General features: G+C 33.8%; 4 protein-coding genes across 10 annotated transcripts; 3 read left to right on the forward strand and 1 right to left on the reverse strand.

Moving 5' to 3' along the window:
- Positions 1 to 39: 39 nt before the first annotated feature.
- LOC116339295 (NEDD4-binding protein 1-like) lies at positions 40 to 3091 on the forward strand. Its single transcript, XM_031765090.1, has 8 exons — positions 40 to 291; positions 440 to 496; positions 562 to 1662; positions 1735 to 2204; positions 2275 to 2360; positions 2458 to 2568; positions 2706 to 2795; positions 2864 to 3091. The coding sequence occupies exons 1-8, from the start codon at positions 262 to 264 to the stop codon at positions 2950 to 2952; spliced, it is 2034 nt and encodes a 677-aa protein (XP_031620950.1). The 5' UTR covers positions 40 to 261; the 3' UTR covers positions 2953 to 3091.
- Positions 3092 to 3159: 68 nt separating this feature from the next.
- LOC116339299 (eukaryotic translation elongation factor 1 epsilon-1) lies at positions 3160 to 4200 on the reverse strand. The gene is made up of 3 exons (XM_031765098.1): positions 3984 to 4200; positions 3684 to 3884; positions 3160 to 3595 (listed from the first exon to the last, which is right to left on the reverse strand). The coding sequence occupies exons 1-3, from the start codon at positions 4068 to 4070 to the stop codon at positions 3347 to 3349; spliced, it is 537 nt and encodes a 178-aa protein (XP_031620958.1). The 5' UTR covers positions 4071 to 4200; the 3' UTR covers positions 3160 to 3346.
- Positions 4201 to 4541: 341 nt separating this feature from the next.
- Positions 4542 to 6805, forward strand: LOC116339298 (IST1 homolog). Of its 3 annotated transcripts, XM_031765094.1 has the most exons (6): positions 4549 to 5248; positions 5317 to 5399; positions 5475 to 5737; positions 5915 to 5971; positions 6150 to 6218; positions 6354 to 6805. In XM_031765094.1, exons 1-6 carry the CDS (start codon positions 4755 to 4757, stop codon positions 6576 to 6578), a joined length of 1191 nt encoding a protein of 396 aa, XP_031620954.1. In that variant the 5' UTR covers positions 4549 to 4754; the 3' UTR covers positions 6579 to 6805. The 3 variants fall into 3 exon arrangements, with proteins under 3 accessions (XP_031620956.1, XP_031620955.1, XP_031620954.1); XM_031765095.1 differs by lacking the exon at positions 6150 to 6218 and having other exon boundaries at positions 4543 to 5248; XM_031765096.1 differs by lacking the exons at positions 5915 to 5971; positions 6150 to 6218 and having other exon boundaries at positions 4542 to 5248.
- Positions 6806 to 8693: 1888 nt separating this feature from the next.
- LOC116339138 (putative uncharacterized protein DDB_G0271606) lies at positions 8694 to 19103 on the forward strand. Of its 5 annotated transcripts, none has more exons than XM_031764833.1 (17): positions 8698 to 8828; positions 9160 to 9350; positions 9503 to 9734; positions 9815 to 9963; positions 10095 to 10302; positions 10382 to 11352; positions 11442 to 12041; positions 12112 to 12224; positions 12294 to 12473; positions 12707 to 12839; positions 15735 to 15801; positions 16427 to 16741; positions 16822 to 17076; positions 17181 to 17793; positions 17887 to 18112; positions 18214 to 18465; positions 18556 to 19103. In XM_031764833.1, the coding sequence occupies exons 2-17, from the start codon at positions 9243 to 9245 to the stop codon at positions 18691 to 18693; spliced, it is 4560 nt and encodes a 1519-aa protein (XP_031620693.1). In that variant the 5' UTR covers positions 8698 to 8828; positions 9160 to 9242; the 3' UTR covers positions 18694 to 19103. The 5 variants fall into 5 exon arrangements, with proteins under 5 accessions (XP_031620694.1, XP_031620693.1, XP_031620690.1 ...); XM_031764830.1 differs by having other exon boundaries at positions 8700 to 8828; positions 18553 to 19102; XM_031764831.1 differs by having other exon boundaries at positions 8700 to 8828; positions 11445 to 12041; positions 18553 to 19102.
- The last annotated feature ends 732 nt before the right edge of the window (positions 19104 to 19835 follow it).

Raw genomic sequence — 19835 nt, forward strand, 5'->3', positions numbered from 1 at the left:
GCTCGAATCGATTTTATGTTACACTGACATGGAATTTGAATTGTGTAAACTGTTTATTGAAATTGGATTTCATACGAACACTCATTGTTACCGGTCAATAAAATTGGACAATTGGCCGCATGCGATTGTTAAGTGCTTTGTAACATCGCATTGAAGAGAACTGAAAACCAAATCACCAAAGGACGGAAGTTGTATGTCAATCATTTCAACATGATGATGATGCAAAAATGAGTGTTGTCACCGAACATGTGACCATTGACAATGCAAACAGCCACAATTTGGCGTGAAACTGTAAGTATTTCGGGTAAGATTGCCATTCAGAGTTTTTTTTTTCTACTGTTCTCCATTGACTGACCATTGATCCCTTGCCAAATTCAGTTGCAACAAATTCATTTAAATGGATTCGAAATATTTCTTTTTCTTTTCGTTTTCTCCCAAGATAAATCAAAGTTTGACATCTAGAAATCAAACGTCTGTTTTATTGCAATCACGGAAGGTGAGCAATTTTTTGCATTTTTATTTTATAGATCGACAATTATTTTGTATATGTAACATTAACAGCAAAGAAAACAGCGATCATTGGACAAGAAACTAAACAAATCACGTACTAAGAAAACACCAAAACATCTACCATTGGAAACTCTCAACAATACAACTGTAGCCGACAAATCAAGAAATTCCCACCAATCGATATCAATTATTGAAATCTCACCGGAGAAAAAACAATCAATTCGTAATAGAAACGAAAATTCGAATTCACACTCAGAGTCAGATTGTGAGATTATTGAACAAGTGACACCTCTTATTGTACTTGATGACGATTTTATAAACGAATCAAGCGAACAAAGTGCACGACCAAACATACAGAACGAGACAAGTGAAACAATAAAGAGTACCGTTAACTCAATTGATGCTAGTGATATCAATGGTACTGTCATCGTTGTGCCAAATCAAACGCCGAACAAAAACAATTCATTGTCATCGAATGAAGTAACTACCGAATCGAATTTACAGCCACCAGAAGAAATACCATGGTTTTTTGAAGATAAAACACCTGGTTGTACAGATTCTGAAGCACCTATTTACGAAATCAATTGTGCGTCAAGTACAAATAATTATCAAAATATGGCGAAAAAAATCCAAATAACCTTTCAAAATAAAGAAAATAATGTGAATTTCGATAATTCATTTGCACCAAATCCATTGTTATCATCGACTCACCTAAATGGATCCTGTGATGAGATGGAAGCGAGCCCGGAAAATTTATCAAACGATACCTGTGCTCCATCACAAGCAAACAATTTATGTATTACAATCAATTCAACGGGTGTTAATGATATATCGCGTCAGGTTAGCATTGGTAAAACATCACCAATCGCTTCGGAAACGGCCAAATCGCAAATGATAAATGCAAGTCTTGAAAATGCACAAAAAATGAACAAACGCAAAGCATCAAATGAAATCGAAAAAAATGAACCAGCATTAAAACGAAGCCGCAACGAACCATCGGATGTCATCGTTGTAAACGATACCATTTCAGATGAAGATGACTCGGTTGTTTTTGTTTCCGAAACACTGGACCACCAAAATCGTAACCGAATTAATCTACTTCGTGCAAAAAATTTCATTTCGCTTTCAGGCGACAATTCAAATCGGAACGGGGTAAGTTTGGATTTAATTTGATTTTGTTTTGTTTTAAATCTGAATAAAAGAAAATTTGATTTTTAAACTCAGTCAAAATCTACTCGGGCCAAAAGGAAGAAGGAACGAAAGAGAGAAAAGAATCGAGTCATTCAGGCAAACATTTCGAATAAAATTTTAGAGCAACGGAAAAATCGAATCAATCGATTCGATCCAAATCGTTTAAACAATTCTGTTAACACAGCCACCGCTTCATCGTCATCGACATCGTCGTCATCGACATCTGGTACGGCAATAGCAACAACAACTTCAGCCACCGCTGCAGAAAAGGCGGTCGCCAAGAAGAAAATTATTCTTGAATATGAAAAAGAAAAGAAGATGTTCGCCGAAAAGCCTGAACTGTTTGAAAAACGTGTGATTATCATTGACGGTAGCAACGTTGCATTCTCACACGGAGAAGCAATCGGCAAGAAAGGCCTTTATTCAGTGAAAGGTCTTGAATTATGCATGAAATACTTTGAGAATCGCGGCCATATCGTAAGAATTGTTATTCCATCAAATAGGTAAGCGAAGACGGTCATAATTTTACAACAACTTTTCAACGGTCATGATTAATATTTCCATTGATTACAGAATTAATCGATCAAGTGATCCGCTTGCATTGCAACGAATGGATAAACATACAAAATTGATAAAATCACCATGCAAAAATTTACCAGGTAATATTATAAATAAATTCTCTGTAAATTTATTTTATTATTATTTATTAATTGCTTTGGAATGTCATTTCATTTATAAATGATCGAATCAAAACAGATCAACGTTCGACATCATATGATGATAGATTTGTTTTGCAAGCCGCAAAATTAATGAAAGGGGCTATCATTTCGAATGACAACTATGCCGATTTATTGAATGAAGACGATGGTATGTATTAAAATTTGATGCAAAATCTCTTATCGTCAAAATGGCTATATATCTTTTTTTATATTATTTTTCAATTGGACGTTTGTATTCACATGAATTTTATTGAATCTTCTTTTCTTTTATTTATTCAATCTCAGAGTGGAATGAAATCATCAAGCAACGTGTGGTTGGTTTTTCATGGCTTGATGACTTTATTATGATCCCAGACGATCCGTATGGAAGAAATGGTAGAACGTTCCGATTACTTATCGATTATTTTAAATTTTATTCTTTTCTTTTGTGATTCTCCCCTTAGGTAGAACGTTGCAGTTAATCTTGCACAAATTGAAGAATGATGCCAATATTGATGACATCAATAAGAACGGTGACTCAAAATCTCAATGAACACTTTATAAGTTCCATAAAAACTTACATACACATACACACTTGTTAAACAAATCCAATACTTGAAACAGAAAATGAGTGTTTAAATTCATTTATATATTATTTATTCAGAGTTAAATTATTTGATAATAATTTAATATGTTAACGTTGGGTTAAGAAAAAAACCATTATAAATCGAAAACAATTGAAAAATGAATATACAGCAAATTTATTATAATTTCATCAAGCGTGTTTTCAATTTATTGATTTTTCTATTATAGGTGATAAAAAAATGGCAAATATCTATACTGAATTGTTCAATACAGAATGTTTTGCTTTTAAAGATCTTGGTATTCAATTCAAATGAACAAAAAAAAATGATCGTTATGTATCGGTGAATCAGTATGAATTACAATTACATATGCGTGCCTGTTGCCCATCCGTGTAAATAAATAGTCGATAAATTGACGAGTGGTAAATTCTGTCGAACTTCGCCATTTTTCTGCAAGTGGTCAAACCATCGCGATACATCAATGTACTTTTCTTTGGTTGCAGGTGTAATCGAGTTCATGATTGTGGATAATGAATAAAAAACGACTACGTCAGCGAGTGATAGACTTTGTCCAACCAAATAAGATCGTGTTCGTAGATAGTCGTTCAATTCCTATTGTTAAAAACAGTCATAAAATGTCATCCGGATAAATAAAATTGATCATATTTCTGTAAAGAATCATCATCCATTGATGCAGTACCTGTAAAACTAGCTCTGTTGATGCTTTGGATTCAATGGCTGGATCAATAAATAGTACAGCATAATCGAACCATTGCACAATTAAACATTGCGTCAGCAAATCACTTGTAGCAAAACTATTTATCTTACTCTCACGGCCCATTGCCGAAATGATTGTTGTGTATCCAGACAGCGTTTGATCTTTTGTCTTCCGACAAATCACCTATGTATGTGAACACAAAAAAAAGTAAATATGTCCATTGATTCAAAATGATTAAGGTTATGTTTAATGCAAAAAGTGCAAAAAAGCGATTTTGTTTACCTTTTCATTATTGATAGCAATCGTTCCGGGCACTACCTTCAAATATTTTGCAATTCGTTTTATATTCTCAACGCTTTTGTTTGCCATTGTGTTTAATTTGTACAGAAAATTAATTTAATTCAATTCACTTGGAATATCCGAAAGAAAAAAACTCTCATCTGGATGATGAATGTTATTCAAATCCAGATAAATGTTGCTATGCATGCGTGTAAAACAGCGCACTCTACCTGACCGATATGATATGACATTTGACACATTGTTGCAAACTCTGTCGAATAATCACAAAACATTTTTTCTAATCAAATGAAAATGTTGCTTTTCGCTTGAACATGATAATGGAAATTACCAATTAACTGATACGAAGCAAAAAATAAAATTTTAGCATACAGAGTTGAATCAATATTTTTTTAACGACATTTTATATTTTGATTTGTTTTAAATTAATTTTGGTTTCCCCTCTTCATTTGACAGTTCCATATGAAATCACTATATCATTTTAAGTAAATACATACGCGAATACTATTGTTTTCTATTTCTGCTCATACGATGCGTCATACTGATGAAAACATTTAGATTCAGTAGTGATTAATTTATTGAACAAATTTACAACCATTTTTTTATTTCATCACTTCAATTTAGTTTTTCTTTTGATAATTCGATTGTATATAGTTTGTTTGTCGCATAGCATCGATATAAAATATTAATTGAAAGTAATCAAATTATTAATTATATAAAATAAAAAAATATTGTGTAACTAAAAAAAAGGCAAAAATGTTTTCAAGTGGTCCAAACTATTCGAAATTGAAGACAAATCTTCGATTAGCTGTAAATCGCCTGAGATTATTGGAAAAGAAAAAAACCGAACTGGCACAGAAATCGCGTAAAGAGATTGCCGATTATCTGAGCACGGGCAAAATTGAACGAGCCAAAATTCGCGTTGAACACATCATTCGCGAAGATTATTTGGTTGAAGGCATGGAAGTCGTTGAAATGTATTGCGATTTATTGCTGGCAAGATATGGTCTATTGCAGCAAATGAAAGAATTGGATGAGAATATTGCTGAACCAGTGGCCAGTTTAATTTGGGTTTCACCCAGACTACAAGCAGAAGTTGAAGAGTTGCGTGTCATTGCCGATATATTGACCACGAAATATGGTAAAGAATATGCTGAAAAAGCCCGAACAGCCACTGGTGAACATACAGTTTCCGAAAAACTTATGCACAAATTGTCCATACAAGCACCACCAAAATTATTGGTTGAAAAGTAAAGTTTTCATAATTATAAGGATTTCATAAATATTAACGCATAATATTCCATATAATTTTGTTCAGGTATTTAATCGAAATTGCAAAAATCTATAATATTGAATATGAGCCAGATCCACAAGTAATGAAAGAAGAAGGTCGTCCACTTGGTAAGCATTTGTTTTCCTTTGATTTAATTCGCTAAAAGCGATCTTGAAATGATTTTTCATTGTTTTCGATACTAGGTTTAGATGGTATGCTTATTGATTTGCAACCGGGCAGCAATAATTTGGGTGGTGGGGGAGGAGGTGGAAATGCTCAACCACCAATGGGTTTCATTGATTTTCCACAGCCACCAGCCTTGCCAGTGTTGCCTCAGCAAACCGCTTTCAACTATCCAACACCGGGCAGCAGTTCAACTCACAGTGCTCCGCCATTCAATTACAATATTCCACCGTATCCCCCATTGGATCAAGAGAAAAAGGATTTGAACACTCAATTTTTATCGGTATGTAATTTTAGTAATAATTTTGTGGTTTTTTTATATATTTGCACAACGATTGACCAAAATTGTTTTGTATCTAATATCAATTTTGTTTTCTATTTTGCATGCCCATTTTTTTTTATTTTTCAAATAAAATAATGAATATCTGTTTTGTGCCGGCGGCTGATGTAAATATTGTAGGGAGAAAATAGTAATTTTCCACCTCCTTATTCAGTTCATCCGGACGATGATGTTCAAGTAAGGATGATATTTAAATTTAATCCTAATTTTTATTTTATTTTATTTTTGTTCTGTTCTTTTTGCTTCTTTTTCGGTTCTGCACGTTTTTTTTTTTCTTCCTCACCCATATTGTTTTCCGTATGGCATGTACATTCTTTGGTTGCACATGATTTATAAATATGCATGCACACATTAGTTTCGCTCGATTCAACCAAGACCACCATCCTATTCAACTATTGGCAAACCTAATCCACCCGTTGATCAGGTAGCAATACGTACACCATACTAAAATGAAAAACAAAATAGATCTGGGAATCAACGTTTTCACTTTATATAATAATTGATACTGGTTATATATTTTTTTAAATCATTGGTTCATCAATCTATTGTTCATTTGTAGAATTTGAATAACACCCCAAAGCCACAGCCAAGATCAAAGATGTCACCGCCACCACCATCAGCGTCTGCACCGCCATCATTTAATGATGATTTGTCGAATTTACCGAATGTACCATTGGACAATTTACCGGATGTTCCATCATCATCTGAAGGAAACAACAACGAAGATGAGATTGATTTTGATGACCTATCTAGACGCTTTGAAGAGCTCAAAAAAAAGAAATAACTTTGCCTAAACGAAAAAGATTTCCTTAGCGGTTTTACCAATACTGGAAACTATGATCCAAGTCATAAACGAAAAAGAAACATTCTTATGACGTGTTCCATTTAAAACTTTCTTTAAAATTAACTTTAGTAATGTATTTAAAGAGTTCGTTGTCAAATACAATTGAACGGAATATTATTTGAAGATGGAAACAAAAATTATAAAATATATATATTTTTTTCTCAGAATTATCTTTACAATATTATCTATGCTACAACATTTTTTAAATGGATAAATAAAGGGTATTATTATGTACAAAATTTGTTGGGAAATTGTAACAAGACAAAAAAAATGAAAATTGTAAAAAAATCCACCGTTGGTAATGTCATGTAATACAACATATGTGTCATAAGTTTATGGACTAAATTCAAACGAACCCAATTTAAACACCAACAAACAAATTGAAAATTTCTCTTTGTGGTGGAAACCTTTATTTATTAAAAATCGAAAAGCATATTTACAGTACACTTAACGGACCGTTGTCTTCTATTTTTCGTAGTATACTTCGAACGTTCAAAACCATGTCCCGGCAGACCGATACATCCATTTCCTTCAACTTTCGCTCGATTCGACCCATCAACTGTTGCTCGTTTCGAGCCTCCCAGCCCTTCTCGTACACCTTATGTTTGACAGCTGACCAGAAATCTTCGATTGGACGTGCCTGTGGAATGTCTGGTGGGTTGTCCTCTTCCGGTACAAATGGTATATTTTGTTCAGTGAGCCAATTCAATGTTTCTTTCGCATAATGACTGCTTGCAAGGTTCGGCCAAAACATGATTTCGTCTCGGGCGTGATGATTTTCAATGAATTGCTTTAGTTTTGGTAAGCATTGATCAATATAAATGTCAGAATTTATCGCTTCGGCTTCTTGTGGTCGAATAATCGGCGCTGAAATACCTTTCGATGATATGGCCACCCAAACCAGTACCTTTGGCTCAAATTTTGCTTTGCCGGCATATTTAACATTGTCTGGGGTTGCTTCAATATTGTCTGTGTAAAAGCCATCATTTTCACTCAATTCATGGTGCGCAAAAGTAAAGTATGATTCATCATCCAAAATGATGAATTTTCCATTTGAAAAATGTGTGTCACGAAGTGCACGGCAACATTTTGGTATTATTTCGAGTTGATTCGGTGTATATTTTGATGCTCCCTTTTGTTTACGATAAACAATGTTGTTTTTCTTCAAAATACGATGCACTGTGGAGCTTGAAACTTCAAATTTTCGTGATAATCGTCGTGTTGACTGACCATCCTTGTTTTTAGCACTTGACAGCAGACTTTTCGTTGTTCTGACACTTAGTTTTGGTGGACGACCAGATTTCTTTTTGTTTTCCTGTTCCTTACCTTCATGGCAATCCTTTAAAACACGAAATATGCTTGAACGAGAGATTGGTTTGTCTTTGAATTTCGCAAGTATTTCTTTTGTACTTAGTTTGCCAAAACAATCTGCGACAGACTTGCGCAAATCCAGTTTGTACGACATTGCGAATGGAGATTTTTTTTATATAAATTTTTTCTCAATATTATCTATGCTGCAAGATTTTTTTCAATGGATCAATAAAATTGTAAAAAATTGGCCATGCAATGTCATGTAATATAAGTAATGTAATTGAAACCAATACATTGAATGGCGTTGACGTCAGTGTGTCGAAACATTGAAAGTTAAATGCGGTGCGAAGAAGAGTCGCCTTTGTCAATGTAAACTATTTTCATTCCTTCAAAAAAATGGTACCACTGTTTGCAAGCAACAAATTCATGACTTTGTGAATATATTTCAAGTAATTGTACACAGATAACGTGTACATCGTGCAACACTCTACCACTACTAGATTAGTGGTACTACTCATTGTGATTATAGAACAACTAATGCGTTTGTATGGGTGTGTACTGCTTGTATTGTACAATACACATCACGCTTTGAGTTTCCCAAAGATGGCGAACATTTTGTAAGTCACTCGAAGTGGTTTATCGCTTTCATTTTCGCGGTGCTTTATTCTCTCTCTGTCTCATATGTGTACCATAAGAAAGTATATACTAGAAATATAAATTTGTTTTCGCTTTACAAAAAATATAATCAAAATATACGAACATAGATTTGGAGCATTTTGTGTGTTATTTTAATCCATTTCAACGTGTTTGGATTAACATTGTGTTTCAGTTCCATTATATTTTTGGTTTATTTTTTCTTGTTAATTGTAGTTTTTAAAGGTAAGCTAAGTGCCAAAAAAACAGAAATCATTGCTTGTGTTGTTGTTTTTTTTTTATTGAAATAGTGAGAATAAAACGTAAAGTAGTTTTTCCGTACGAGGAATTTTCTAACACAATTAATTTTAAAACTTGTACGAATGTGATGCAAAAAAAAATAAAAATAAAATAAAGTTGTGCATATGTGTTTACAATGTTATATTGTGATAAATGAGATGTGAAAGGAACGAAACAATTGCACAAAGTGAAAAGATGAAAAATCGAAAAACACAATTTGTTCATTTTTAGCAAAAAACTATTAAATAATTATTGAATTTCCATACAATTTTGACAGAAATATGTTATGACTATTGGTTGCGATTGACAAATTGTTTCACATTTATACACGGTTAAGACAGAAAACGAAATAAATTGGCAATGGCGCAATATTACCAAATAATACAAAGCATGGATGACATCAAACACTTAAATCTGGAAAATTGCGTTATAATGAATGAAGATGGAACACAATTCAGCCCACGATCGGTAAATATCTTAGAATAATTTTCCGATTTTACCATGTCAGTGTACAATAATGTACAATATATGTATAAATACATATGCGATGATGATAATAATATTTGTGTTTATGTCAAACGATTACAATTACAATTTGTTGTTTTCGTTTCAAATAAAAGGTGCTGCTGTCGGATCCAAATCAAGTCATTGAAAATAATCAAATTCCACAAATAATCTATCAGCAAAATCCACAACCAAATCAAATTCAAACAGCTGACGGACAAATCCATTATATCGTTCAGGAAGATGATCTTCAAAGTGATAATATCAATTTTGTACCACAAGCCACGCAACAAGTTTTCTACCAAAAAATAGCCACTGACAATGGTCAACAGATTATCCAACACCATGGTATTTAAAATATTATCAGTTTATGTCATAGATTTATAATATAAATATTTCGTATTAATTCTATTCGGATATGTTTCAAGCAAAAGGACAAGCCGAAATGCAAAATACTATCGAAGTACAGCAAGCACAACCAGTTCAGTATCAAACCTCACCAACTCAACCGCAAATTCATCAACAACCCTATCAACACATTGTCATCAATACATTTCCACAAAATACACAGGTTTTGGTGAGTGCAAAACAATATGCTGTTTAAAGCAGCGCAAATGTAGCTTTCTTTCAGAATTTTTATTGGAAATTCAACTCACTCGTTTTGTACAATAAATTAGTGTTGAATGATAATCTTCTTTTATTAAAAAGCAGCAGCAGCAGCAACAACAACAACAACAACAACAGCAGCAGCAACAACAACAACAGCAAGTAAACTGTGTTATTAGACAAGCACCTCAGATGCAAAATACCACATATGTGTTCCAACAACCCCAAATCCAAAATTCACCCACTCAACAATTAGTTCAAGTTCAAACGCATCAGCAAGCTCAAATTTCCTCACCACAGACTATGCAAGGTAACTAACTTCTGCCATTCATACTTAAGCTCAAATGTTATACTTGAATTCCCAACTCTCCGGTTGTTTTCCCACACAGAAATTCAAACATCACCCCAAATGCATGCAAATCGGATACAAGTACAGTTGGCACAACAACAACAACAACAACAACAACAACAACAGCAGCAGCAGCAGCAGCAGCACCAGCAGCAGCAGCAGCAACACCAACAACCACCTCCGATTATAAAAAATGTTCGACCAAGAACATACGTACATCGAATGGGCGCAAATCAAATTCAAATGGTAACACCGCAAAAAGTTATGCAGCCAGCCGGGTTACTACAACAATCACCTAGATTTCAAACGCCAATTCGAAGTAATGCGCGAGCCATAAATCCAAATATTAGAGCAGCTCGTCCAAGAGCACCGGCAACTCCACGCGTACGTACACCAATCAATGTTCGGCCAGCAATAAATGCTGTTCAACAGCAACAACAACAGCAGCAGCAGCATCAACAACAACAACTAACAAATACATCAGCTTTGGCCCAACGACCAAGATTAACTTTAACACGTTTAACAAGTCCAAATAATCATCCGAATCAAATTCAACCGATTATATCTGTTGGACCGCCAAAAACCGTAGTTTCAATAACAACACCGCCAAGAGCAACCATTCGTGCACCGATTTACACAAAAACCCAACAAACCGCTCAAACACACACTCAAACAACGACTCCAAACCAAACATCGGCCGGTGAAGATTTGGAGGATTCCATTCAAGCAGCCCGCATCACAAAACAGCCAACAAATCAAACGTCCGAAAATTATGCAGTCCTCTCACCAAATCAATTAGTTCAACATCAAATTAGCGAAGCAAATGACAAACAAATTGTTACGCTTCAAAGTGGCACACAAATGTCGGTGGCCGAATATAAACGACAACAACAGGTACCACAAACTATGAAACAATTGACCGGAATTAGGCCAATTCAACGAGGTGTCATCCCAAATAGACAACCAAGATTTGCAGCACCAAATATTGTACGCGGGCAAAGACCAATTATGGTAAGTGGTATCACATTGTGATAAAATTTTTGCGAAGTTTAAATATACTTCAATCTCACTTTTATTTTGACATATTGTCTTTTGCATAGCAGACAGTAATGGGACCTGATCATCATCATCATCATCATCATCATCAGCAGCAGCAGCAACAACAACAACAACAGCAGCAGCAACAGCAGCAATTACAACAACAACAACATCAGCAACATCCGCCGCCACAACAACAACAACAGCAACAGCAGCAACTATGTGTAATTGAAAAAGAAGTGCGAGAAAGTGCTAGAATGTTAATAGTTTTGGAAAATGGTGAACAACGACTCATCACATTTACTCTGCCAAAAGAGAGTTGCACCGTTCAAGAGTTGCTCGAACAAATTGGAGTACCATTCGAGCAAGATACGAACATTCATTGTATGGCACAACCTGGCCTTAATATTGATTATTTGGTAACAGTTGGCGTAAGTTTGACGGAAAATCCAACAGATATAATAACAGCTGCTGAAAATTCAATACAAATGAAACAAAACGAACAACAGCAACAACAACAGCAGCAACAAATCTATCAGAATACATCACAATCGATACAGGTTGTGCAAAATCATGCACAGCAACCGAAAATCCTTCAGAAACCAACTTCAGTTCAACAAGCGATGCAACAATTACAAAAGGCTCAGTCTCAGTCTCAATTGGTGAGATAATTAATTAAAAAAAAAAAAGAATCCAAAATAAATTGTATTTATAATTTTAACCAAATTTCAGAAGCAAAATACCGTAACCATTACACAAAAAGTTGCGCCAAAATATGTGCTTAATATGTTTGCATTGTGCGCTGCATGCGGTTATACAAGTCAAAATCATGCACAATGTCAACGGTAAATATTTTTTTTATAAATTGATTGAGTATAAAAAATAACTTGATCAAAACTGTTCTTTTTTGGTAGATGCGCCCGAGTTTTCACTGAAGAACCAAAAAAAATTCCAATGACAAACGCCACTGTAATGGCAACTCAACAAAAACCAAAAACAACGGCTTCAGCACAAAGAACTTTGGCCATAATTGAAAAGAATCGAAAAGAATTCGAACAAATTCAGAAGAAATATCAAATATCCGATGGTTCCAAGTAAGTTTCACTGTGAGAACATTTTTTTTTTTCATACATTCACCAAAATCGGAGCAAATAATGAATGTCGTTATTGCAGTCAATCGATGCAATAATAATGAACATCTGCCGAGCATTGCATTGATTCATAGACCTAAATTGACTGCTTGTATTGCTACCTTTACGCTTTGTACGAAATCATTTGCAAGAATTTAATCATTTAAATAAAAAATAACTTATCATTTGTTCCGAAGGCCACCCGTTCGTGCTAGATTACCAATACAGAGGGCAAATACGACCATAACAAAAAGATCGAAAAAAGCCGAAGAACCAGTCATTCTTACCTTAAGCAGTGATGAAGATGATGACGAGAATACAAATTCAAAGGTATATACAGAAACACTTTTCAGAGACAAATCATTTTCAACCACCAAAAATAGTAGGAATGAGTGAATGACTATGAAACAAAATCAATAGCAATGTTAAAATAACTGAATGTTATCTTAATGTCGCAAAGATTCTTTTGTAAAATTGATAATTCCTCAATAACTTATCCGATTATAAACGGATTAATGAGAAAAAAACTCGAGAAATCAGTTTGAGTTGAAATATATCTACCATAAATGGATTTTTTCTGTTAAAAATGGTATATTTTAAAACTTTCTGCCTAAAATGAGACCTAAAGGAGAAAAAACAATAAAATTACAATAAACTCCACTTACCGAGTACAATTTATACCAAGAGGTAACTTCCTAGCGAACTAACAAATAATTGTTATAAACTAATTTCCAAATTATAATTCGCATTTATAAGACGCATTCACGTATGATAAAACAAAAGCACATTATATCAATTCTTTTACAATTTGTATCATCAATTTCGATTGATTGCATACCTTTGTAATGGATATCACGATGCAATACAGTTGTGAGCGTTGGTTGTGATCCGGCAGCTCCCTCGATTTCAACGTTTGCAACATTTGGTGGCCATGTTTTGAAGAAGCGTTCACGGCTATAGCCAGCAGTGAACATTTGGGTGAGCTGCAGTGGCGATTTAAAACTTTAATGGGCTCTGCAACGACTAATTTTTGTGAACAAGGAAATTCCATGAAATTTTCCAATTTTGATAAAAAGTTTCAAAAGACAGTTTGGAATGTGCGAGCGAAACGAGGAATTTTTTTGACAAATTATGTTATTTTTCTTTCGAAATTTACATTACGAACGTATATGAACCAGCGTAAATTTCAAATTGTCATAATTTTTTTTTCGAATAGTTTTAGGGTGAGCTCAGTTGGCTCCCATGTAGAAAATTGATGGTTGATTGTGAACCATTTTGCATGCCGTCTTGTCGATTGCACGAACCGATTCGATATGCTTGTCCAGTCCCAAGCGTGCATACAGTTTGGTTGAATTGTTTCAATGCCATCATTTATTACACGTAATTGATGTTCAATGTACGAACGCCATGATGGTGCTTTTGGCGATGACATTTCACCAATCATAGCTGCAATTCGATTACGATCAGTTTGCTCTCAGTTTACGCGTGTCCGTTTACCGCACAACGACAAACTTTTTTATTTGCGGTTTTCGCGACGATCTTTGTATGCAAAGTGAAAGTTCCGAATATCGCGCTGAATTTCCGACCACATGCGAATCGACTTGAACCAATCCTCTTTCACAAAGTCACGGATGTTGCAATCGTCCGGTGCTCCCAACCAACGCAATTCATCCAATAGTTCACCCAATCGCATCTCACGTTCAATTGCGGTGTTTTGACGACGATAAGTATAATTGATGGCATTTTTTATATCTTCATCGTCGTAGTATGGCAATTCGAATTCGATCAAACCGTACAAATTGTTTAAATAATTGTACTTGATGGCGTAGTCGTTGAGTTCGAATGCTCTCATTTTAAAAAAACTTCCGCAATTGAAACTCGCAGTGCGTTGTCAGGTTCGTTATGACGTTGTCGCGGTACTGCTCACACAAATATTTAAAACCATTTCCGAACCCACCGTTTGTGGGCCAGTCAATGTGTGCAGCGTCGACAATGTTCCGGAAACCAGGTAACATAAGCGATATGTTACCAATGTTATCGACAAGAACGACTTTAAAACAGTTGTGTATGATCGTTGATGGTTCATCGGTTTCAAAAAAATAATAGTTGAAATCGTCGAGTGCTTCATTTGCCTATTCAAGAAACACAGAACACATAGAGAGAGTGTGAGACAAACAATCAAATCAATTCATATCAACACAATGGATAGCATATTGTCGAAAAAATGATGAAATAATGACGAAAAATGAAATTTGGTCAAAGCAACGTGTGTACTTACCTTCATCAAAAAAAAGAACGATGCAAGGCATGCGATCTTCGTGGCCTTCACCGATAAGTACGAAATGATTGCGACGAATAGATACATTGATCAAATGAACACACTACCAGAGAAACTCATTTTAAATTGAACTTTCAATTCGATTCATAATACACACAAGATTTTATTACGGTCGATTGTGAAATTCAAATTTTAACACTCAACGCGCTTCTTCCAACAGTAAAATATATCGATGCAATAGATTCACTCTTTCGATCGCATGGCGAAATTATGATTTTTCACGTTGCTAGTTTGTGAATGTTCTGTTATTTTACCATCAAGACAGAAACAAATACAAAATTCACCACGTGAATAAATCTTTTCTTTTGCAACATACATTAAAATCACATGAAAAGAATCATTTGTATAAAAAAAACTAACACGATGTGATGCGCTGCGATGATTACAACGCGAATTTTTGAATGTAAACAAATACTCTCGGCTTCGTTTTGACATGCACAACAGCCAACTGTCAAATGTCATACACATTCCAATAGGTCTCGAATTCGAAATTTGAATTTAAATTCATGAAATAAAAAATAATAATATATACGTTTAAAAAATGCGAAAAAATGTCTCTTGCCGAAACAAAAATCAAATTTCTTTATATACAAATTGTTTATTATTTTTTCTGCGACAAATGAATCATTATATAATTGAAATACGAAATTAAAATTTAACATTGTGTTGAATCGGGTTCACACTGTGCTGTGGAATGTGAAAACTATACACATAATCTATCTATTAATTAACACGAAAATGACCACCAAAATGGGTCAAAGCGTTCCATTTTTCAACGTTAAAATGGATGAAAAACGTTACAAATTGGATTGATTCAAATTAAAATTGAATATATACAAGCTCACATATAACGAATAAACCCTTTTCCCATTTTTATATTTCAATAGGAGAAGGAGCAAGGCGATAAACTGTTATCATTTGAACCGATTTGTAAAGAGAATATTGAACCTGATGGTAAGTTATAAACTCTATGTCGTTGATAATTTTTGTTAAAAAACTACCATATAAGAATATTTGAATAATATTTAGTCTGAATTTTAAATGGAAAAAAGGAAAAAAATATCGCATTTGAATAATGTGAAACCAACATCACTCATTACTAACTTCACGCAAAATTTCTGTCAAAAAAGCATCTCCAGCCAACTTTACTTCGATCATAAACAAATCTTAGACGGAATAACCTAAAAATGTCACTTTTGTCAAAAACGCATTGAACAACAAAATTTATTGTATTGTTTTACCGTAGACGTTTTAAAGATTTTCAGTTTATTTTTAATTGGATTTTCAACAATTAACGCACAAACATTTTGTAGGAAAAACTCTCAAAAATGTCAACATTTTGTAAGTAAAATTGATATGACCATAATTTCATGTAATTCTGTAACAAAAGTAGATTCAATCAATGGCGTCGAAGTTGGCTATGGAGTAGTGTACCAAATATTCATATGATAGTTTTTAAAATTCAATTTTTTTCTCATGCAAAATATTATTCGAATTGTATGGTTTTTTTAATGTTGATTTGTTTAAAGTATATTGTATATTTCATTGCTGTTGTGGTTGTCGTTGTCGTTGAAAATAGGTTTCATGCGTGAAGATGTAATCGATCTGAAAGATACAAATGATAAAACTATGGCCAAATTTAGGGCGGAACGAGTATATTTAGGAACATATAAATATGAACCAACTGAAGATGTGGTATTTACAAGTAAGGGTCTACGGCTAATGGCACCACATTGTCAGTATCCAAAGGAAAAGGTTATTTTAAACATTCAACGATCAGAAATTGCAAAATTCGTTTGTAATTTTGCGCCGAAATCTGTTCTTATAATTTACGTACTAAATACCTGCGGCAAATATGTTCGAGAAACTCTTGGAATGTCATCGGAAAATGAGGGTAAATAAATTTTTCATAAACTCAAAAATATCTGATTCATAAATTTTTTTTTTGTCTTCTTCTTAATTCTATTTGTAAAGGTGTTTACTTCAGTCCAATGTCATCGACCATTGGCGAAAAACGAATTATGATTGAATGTGAAATGAACGAAGCGGCAAAATCTGTGATAAAATCCATGTTCCCATCAAATATATTGGAGGAAATTTCCTTAAGTGATACGTCAATCATTAAAACTCAAATTAAAAACGCTGCCAATTCGGTAGGCTCAAGTATTGATGGCATAAAGACCGAAAATAACGATGGCGTTTGTAATATTTTAATTTATCCACCAACTGGTAAAGGTTACTTTTTAATTATTATTGATTGTTTTACGACTATTTTTCGATTACTTATCGATTATTTTAAATTTTATTCTTTTCTTTTGTGATTCTCCCCTTAGGTAAAGGTGGCATACCAATCAATACAAAGGACTATGACTGTTTGGGCGTTGATCAATACTTGAACGATGTTATCATTGATTTTTATCTGAAATATTTGCATACGGAAATTTTGACCGATGACCAACGAAATAAAACGCACATCTTTAGTACATTCTTTTATAATACTTTAACAAATAACAAACTATTGGGCCCACCGAATGATGTAAAATTGACACCAGCTCAGAAGCGGCATGATCGTGTAAAAAATTGGACAAAACATGTAAACATCTTTGAAAAAGATTTCATAATTGTTCCAATAAATCAACAGTCTCATTGGTTTTTGGCCATTATTTGTTTTCCATCGCTTCGTACCGCGGTAACATTAGATAGTAATCAACCGGTTAAGGCAACACCAGTTGTTAAGAAGAAAACAGCAGCGGAGCGAAAAGAAGCGGTTGCGTTACAAATTGGTAACACAACCATTACACCCGTTTCTAAAAAGGAATTTGATTCCATTTGCCTCGATGACGAAAGCGAACGAGATGAAGCTGATGGCGATGAAAGTGATTTGGAAAGTGATGCTAGCGATAGTGAATCGACTGAACCACAGCCAGCTTTTCAACCCATTAAACAGTAGGCTAAATTAAATTTTTCCTTTGTTTTTTTTTATTTGTGAAATATTTTTTTTATACATTTTCTAATATGTTTCAATTAACTTCGTCGCAGGCCTTGCATTTTGGTATTTGATTCGTTGGGCGGTAAATCGCGAATTAAAGTGGTGGCGACGCTTCGCGATTATTTAACATGTGAATACAGAGCGAAAATAAAAGGTGGCAATGATCACACGTTTGATCGAAAAAATATTGTGGGTCATAATGTTAAAGTTCCTCAACAAACAAATTACACCGACTGCGGTCTCTATTTGCTGCAGTACGTTGAATCATTTTTCACGGTACGATATACAACTTTCTCTCTAGATTTATTTTAAGTTACATGTATTATGGAAATGTTTAAATTTGGACGTTTTTATTGTTGGTAATTTTTACTTCATAGAATCCTATAAAAACTTATCGCCTGCCTATTAAACAACTAATAGATTGGTTTGACACAATTGTGGTAACCAAAAAACGCGAAGACATTGTTAATTTAATTAAGAAGAAAATGGCGGAAAGCAACAAAAATATCACGTTGCCAGACATTCAACTGCCCACTGAAGATGGCTTATTAGTGACAATTCCTGACTTCATGGAAGAGCATGGCGAATTTGAAGAAGAAGAAGAAGATACGGAATCCGAACTGCCAGAGGTAATTTATAGTGAATATGAATGCTTTCGGTCAATTCTGTATGAATCATTATTGATTTATTTTATCTGTGTCATTTCAAAACATCAGCAGGAACCGCAACCACCGCAACAACAAGTTGTGCCAGAAAACGAACAAGAAAAATCTACACAGAAAAAACGGATATTTGTGCGAAAGCAACCAAACTCAAATGACAATGGAGAAGTTGCGATAAAAAAACGACGGACGTAAATGAAACAAAAGGTCTCTGTCCAGAAAAAGAGACAGGCATGCGTTTCATAGATATCATATGAATTAAAATTTAATTTATTTTTTATTAAAAAAAAAACGAATACTACAAATACACAGCAAAAAACCAACTACTTTTATAATCTATAGTATGAAATTTGATGATTTTTATGTAATCGTCACGTGAATGCAAATAACGACGTAATACAGAAATAACAATTGATGAAAAAGAATGAAATTGTACAATTAATGAATACAAAAGAGAATGAAAAAAAAGAAGAATTTCAAACGATCAACATTGTTTCAATGTTTTATTACATTAAAATCAAAAAGAAAAAATTAACTTTCGCACAGATTATCTTAATTGTTGATTATTTGAAGAGAACAACGAGCACTTAGTCTCTCTTTTTAATTTTAAATTTATATGTTCAGAAATTCACTGAAAAAACACTATCAAAACAATAAATAAGTTACTTTTATAAAAAGAAAATCATTATTTAATTGCATTTTTTAAAAAAATCTTTTTTACACTGTTTATGAGAATATTTCGCAACAATCACACCCCAATATTTTTATTGTAACGGCCTTCAACATTTTTGAATTAAATATAAGTGGTAATCAAAGATTCGAACCACAAAATATTCACACAATCATGGAATTGTAATCATGTCATGAACATGACACAAATACTCTTTTGACTTCTGATCGTCTGTTTCTTTCTCGCATACAGATATTCGCCGAATAACAAACGTTGGCCAAAGCGAGATAAGAGATACACATCCACTGTTCATGACATGAATAGTATTCATCACATAACCTCAACATCTGTTGTAACCATGTAACGCAATCAATCCAATTCAGATAAACGTTCAAGCCAAAATGCGTTTTGAAACGCGTACTCACATACATACATATATATATATTCATCATGTGTTCATTGATATAGATATGAAAATATTTGCTTTTTTTAATCATCTTTTTCATTCCTAAGTTGGGCAATGTAACATTAAAACACGCATTAAATTTAGATCGAAACGATGACTCCAACGCACGCAATGCAGTGTTGTTTCGACGGTGAATTCATTTATCCCATTAATATTTGCGATGCGATGATAATGCAATGTAAACAACCACACAGTGTTGAA

Source organism: Contarinia nasturtii, unplaced genomic scaffold (genome assembly GCF_009176525.2).
Source record: "Contarinia nasturtii isolate CC-2019 unplaced genomic scaffold, AAFC_CNas_1.1 Cnas_scaffold_493, whole genome shotgun sequence".
NCBI classification, from domain to species: Eukaryota; Metazoa; Arthropoda; class Insecta; order Diptera; family Cecidomyiidae; genus Contarinia; species Contarinia nasturtii.

Excerpts from the sequence above, each read along its gene's own strand:
- LOC116339295 (XM_031765090.1), top strand. The coding sequence starts at position 262 with ATGCAAACAGCCACAATTTGGCGTGAAACT. Across the intron at positions 292-439 it reads CCACAATTTGGCGTGAAACT|ATAAATCAAAGTTTGACATC; the intron begins GTAAGTATTTCG and ends TTTTCTCCCAAG. Across the intron at positions 2,569-2,705 it reads TTTATTGAATGAAGACGATG|AGTGGAATGAAATCATCAAG; the intron begins GTATGTATTAAA and ends ATTCAATCTCAG.
- LOC116339299 (XM_031765098.1), bottom strand. The coding sequence starts at position 4,070 with ATGGCAAACAAAAGCGTTGAGAATATAAAACGAATTGCAAAATATTTG. Across the intron at positions 3,885-3,983 it reads TTGCTATCAATAATGAAAAG|GTGATTTGTCGGAAGACAAA; the intron begins GTAAACAAAATC and ends TCACATACATAG. Across the intron at positions 3,596-3,683 it reads CAACAGAGCTAGTTTTACAG|GAATTGAACGACTATCTACG; the intron begins GTACTGCATCAA and ends TTTTAACAATAG.
- LOC116339298 (XM_031765094.1), top strand. The coding sequence starts at position 4,755 with ATGTTTTCAAGTGGTCCAAACTATTCGAAATTGAAGACAAATCTTCGA. Across the intron at positions 5,972-6,149 it reads ATCCGGACGATGATGTTCAA|TTTCGCTCGATTCAACCAAG; the intron begins GTAAGGATGATA and ends TGCACACATTAG. Across the intron at positions 6,219-6,353 it reads CTAATCCACCCGTTGATCAG|AATTTGAATAACACCCCAAA; the intron begins GTAGCAATACGT and ends GTTCATTTGTAG.
- LOC116339138 (XM_031764830.1), top strand. The coding sequence starts at position 9,243 with ATGGCGCAATATTACCAAATAATACAAAGCATGGATGACATCAAACAC. Across the intron at positions 9,735-9,814 it reads ACAGATTATCCAACACCATG|CAAAAGGACAAGCCGAAATG; the intron begins GTATTTAAAATA and ends ATATGTTTCAAG. Across the intron at positions 12,474-12,706 it reads CAAATATCCGATGGTTCCAA|GCCACCCGTTCGTGCTAGAT; the intron begins GTAAGTTTCACT and ends TTTGTTCCGAAG.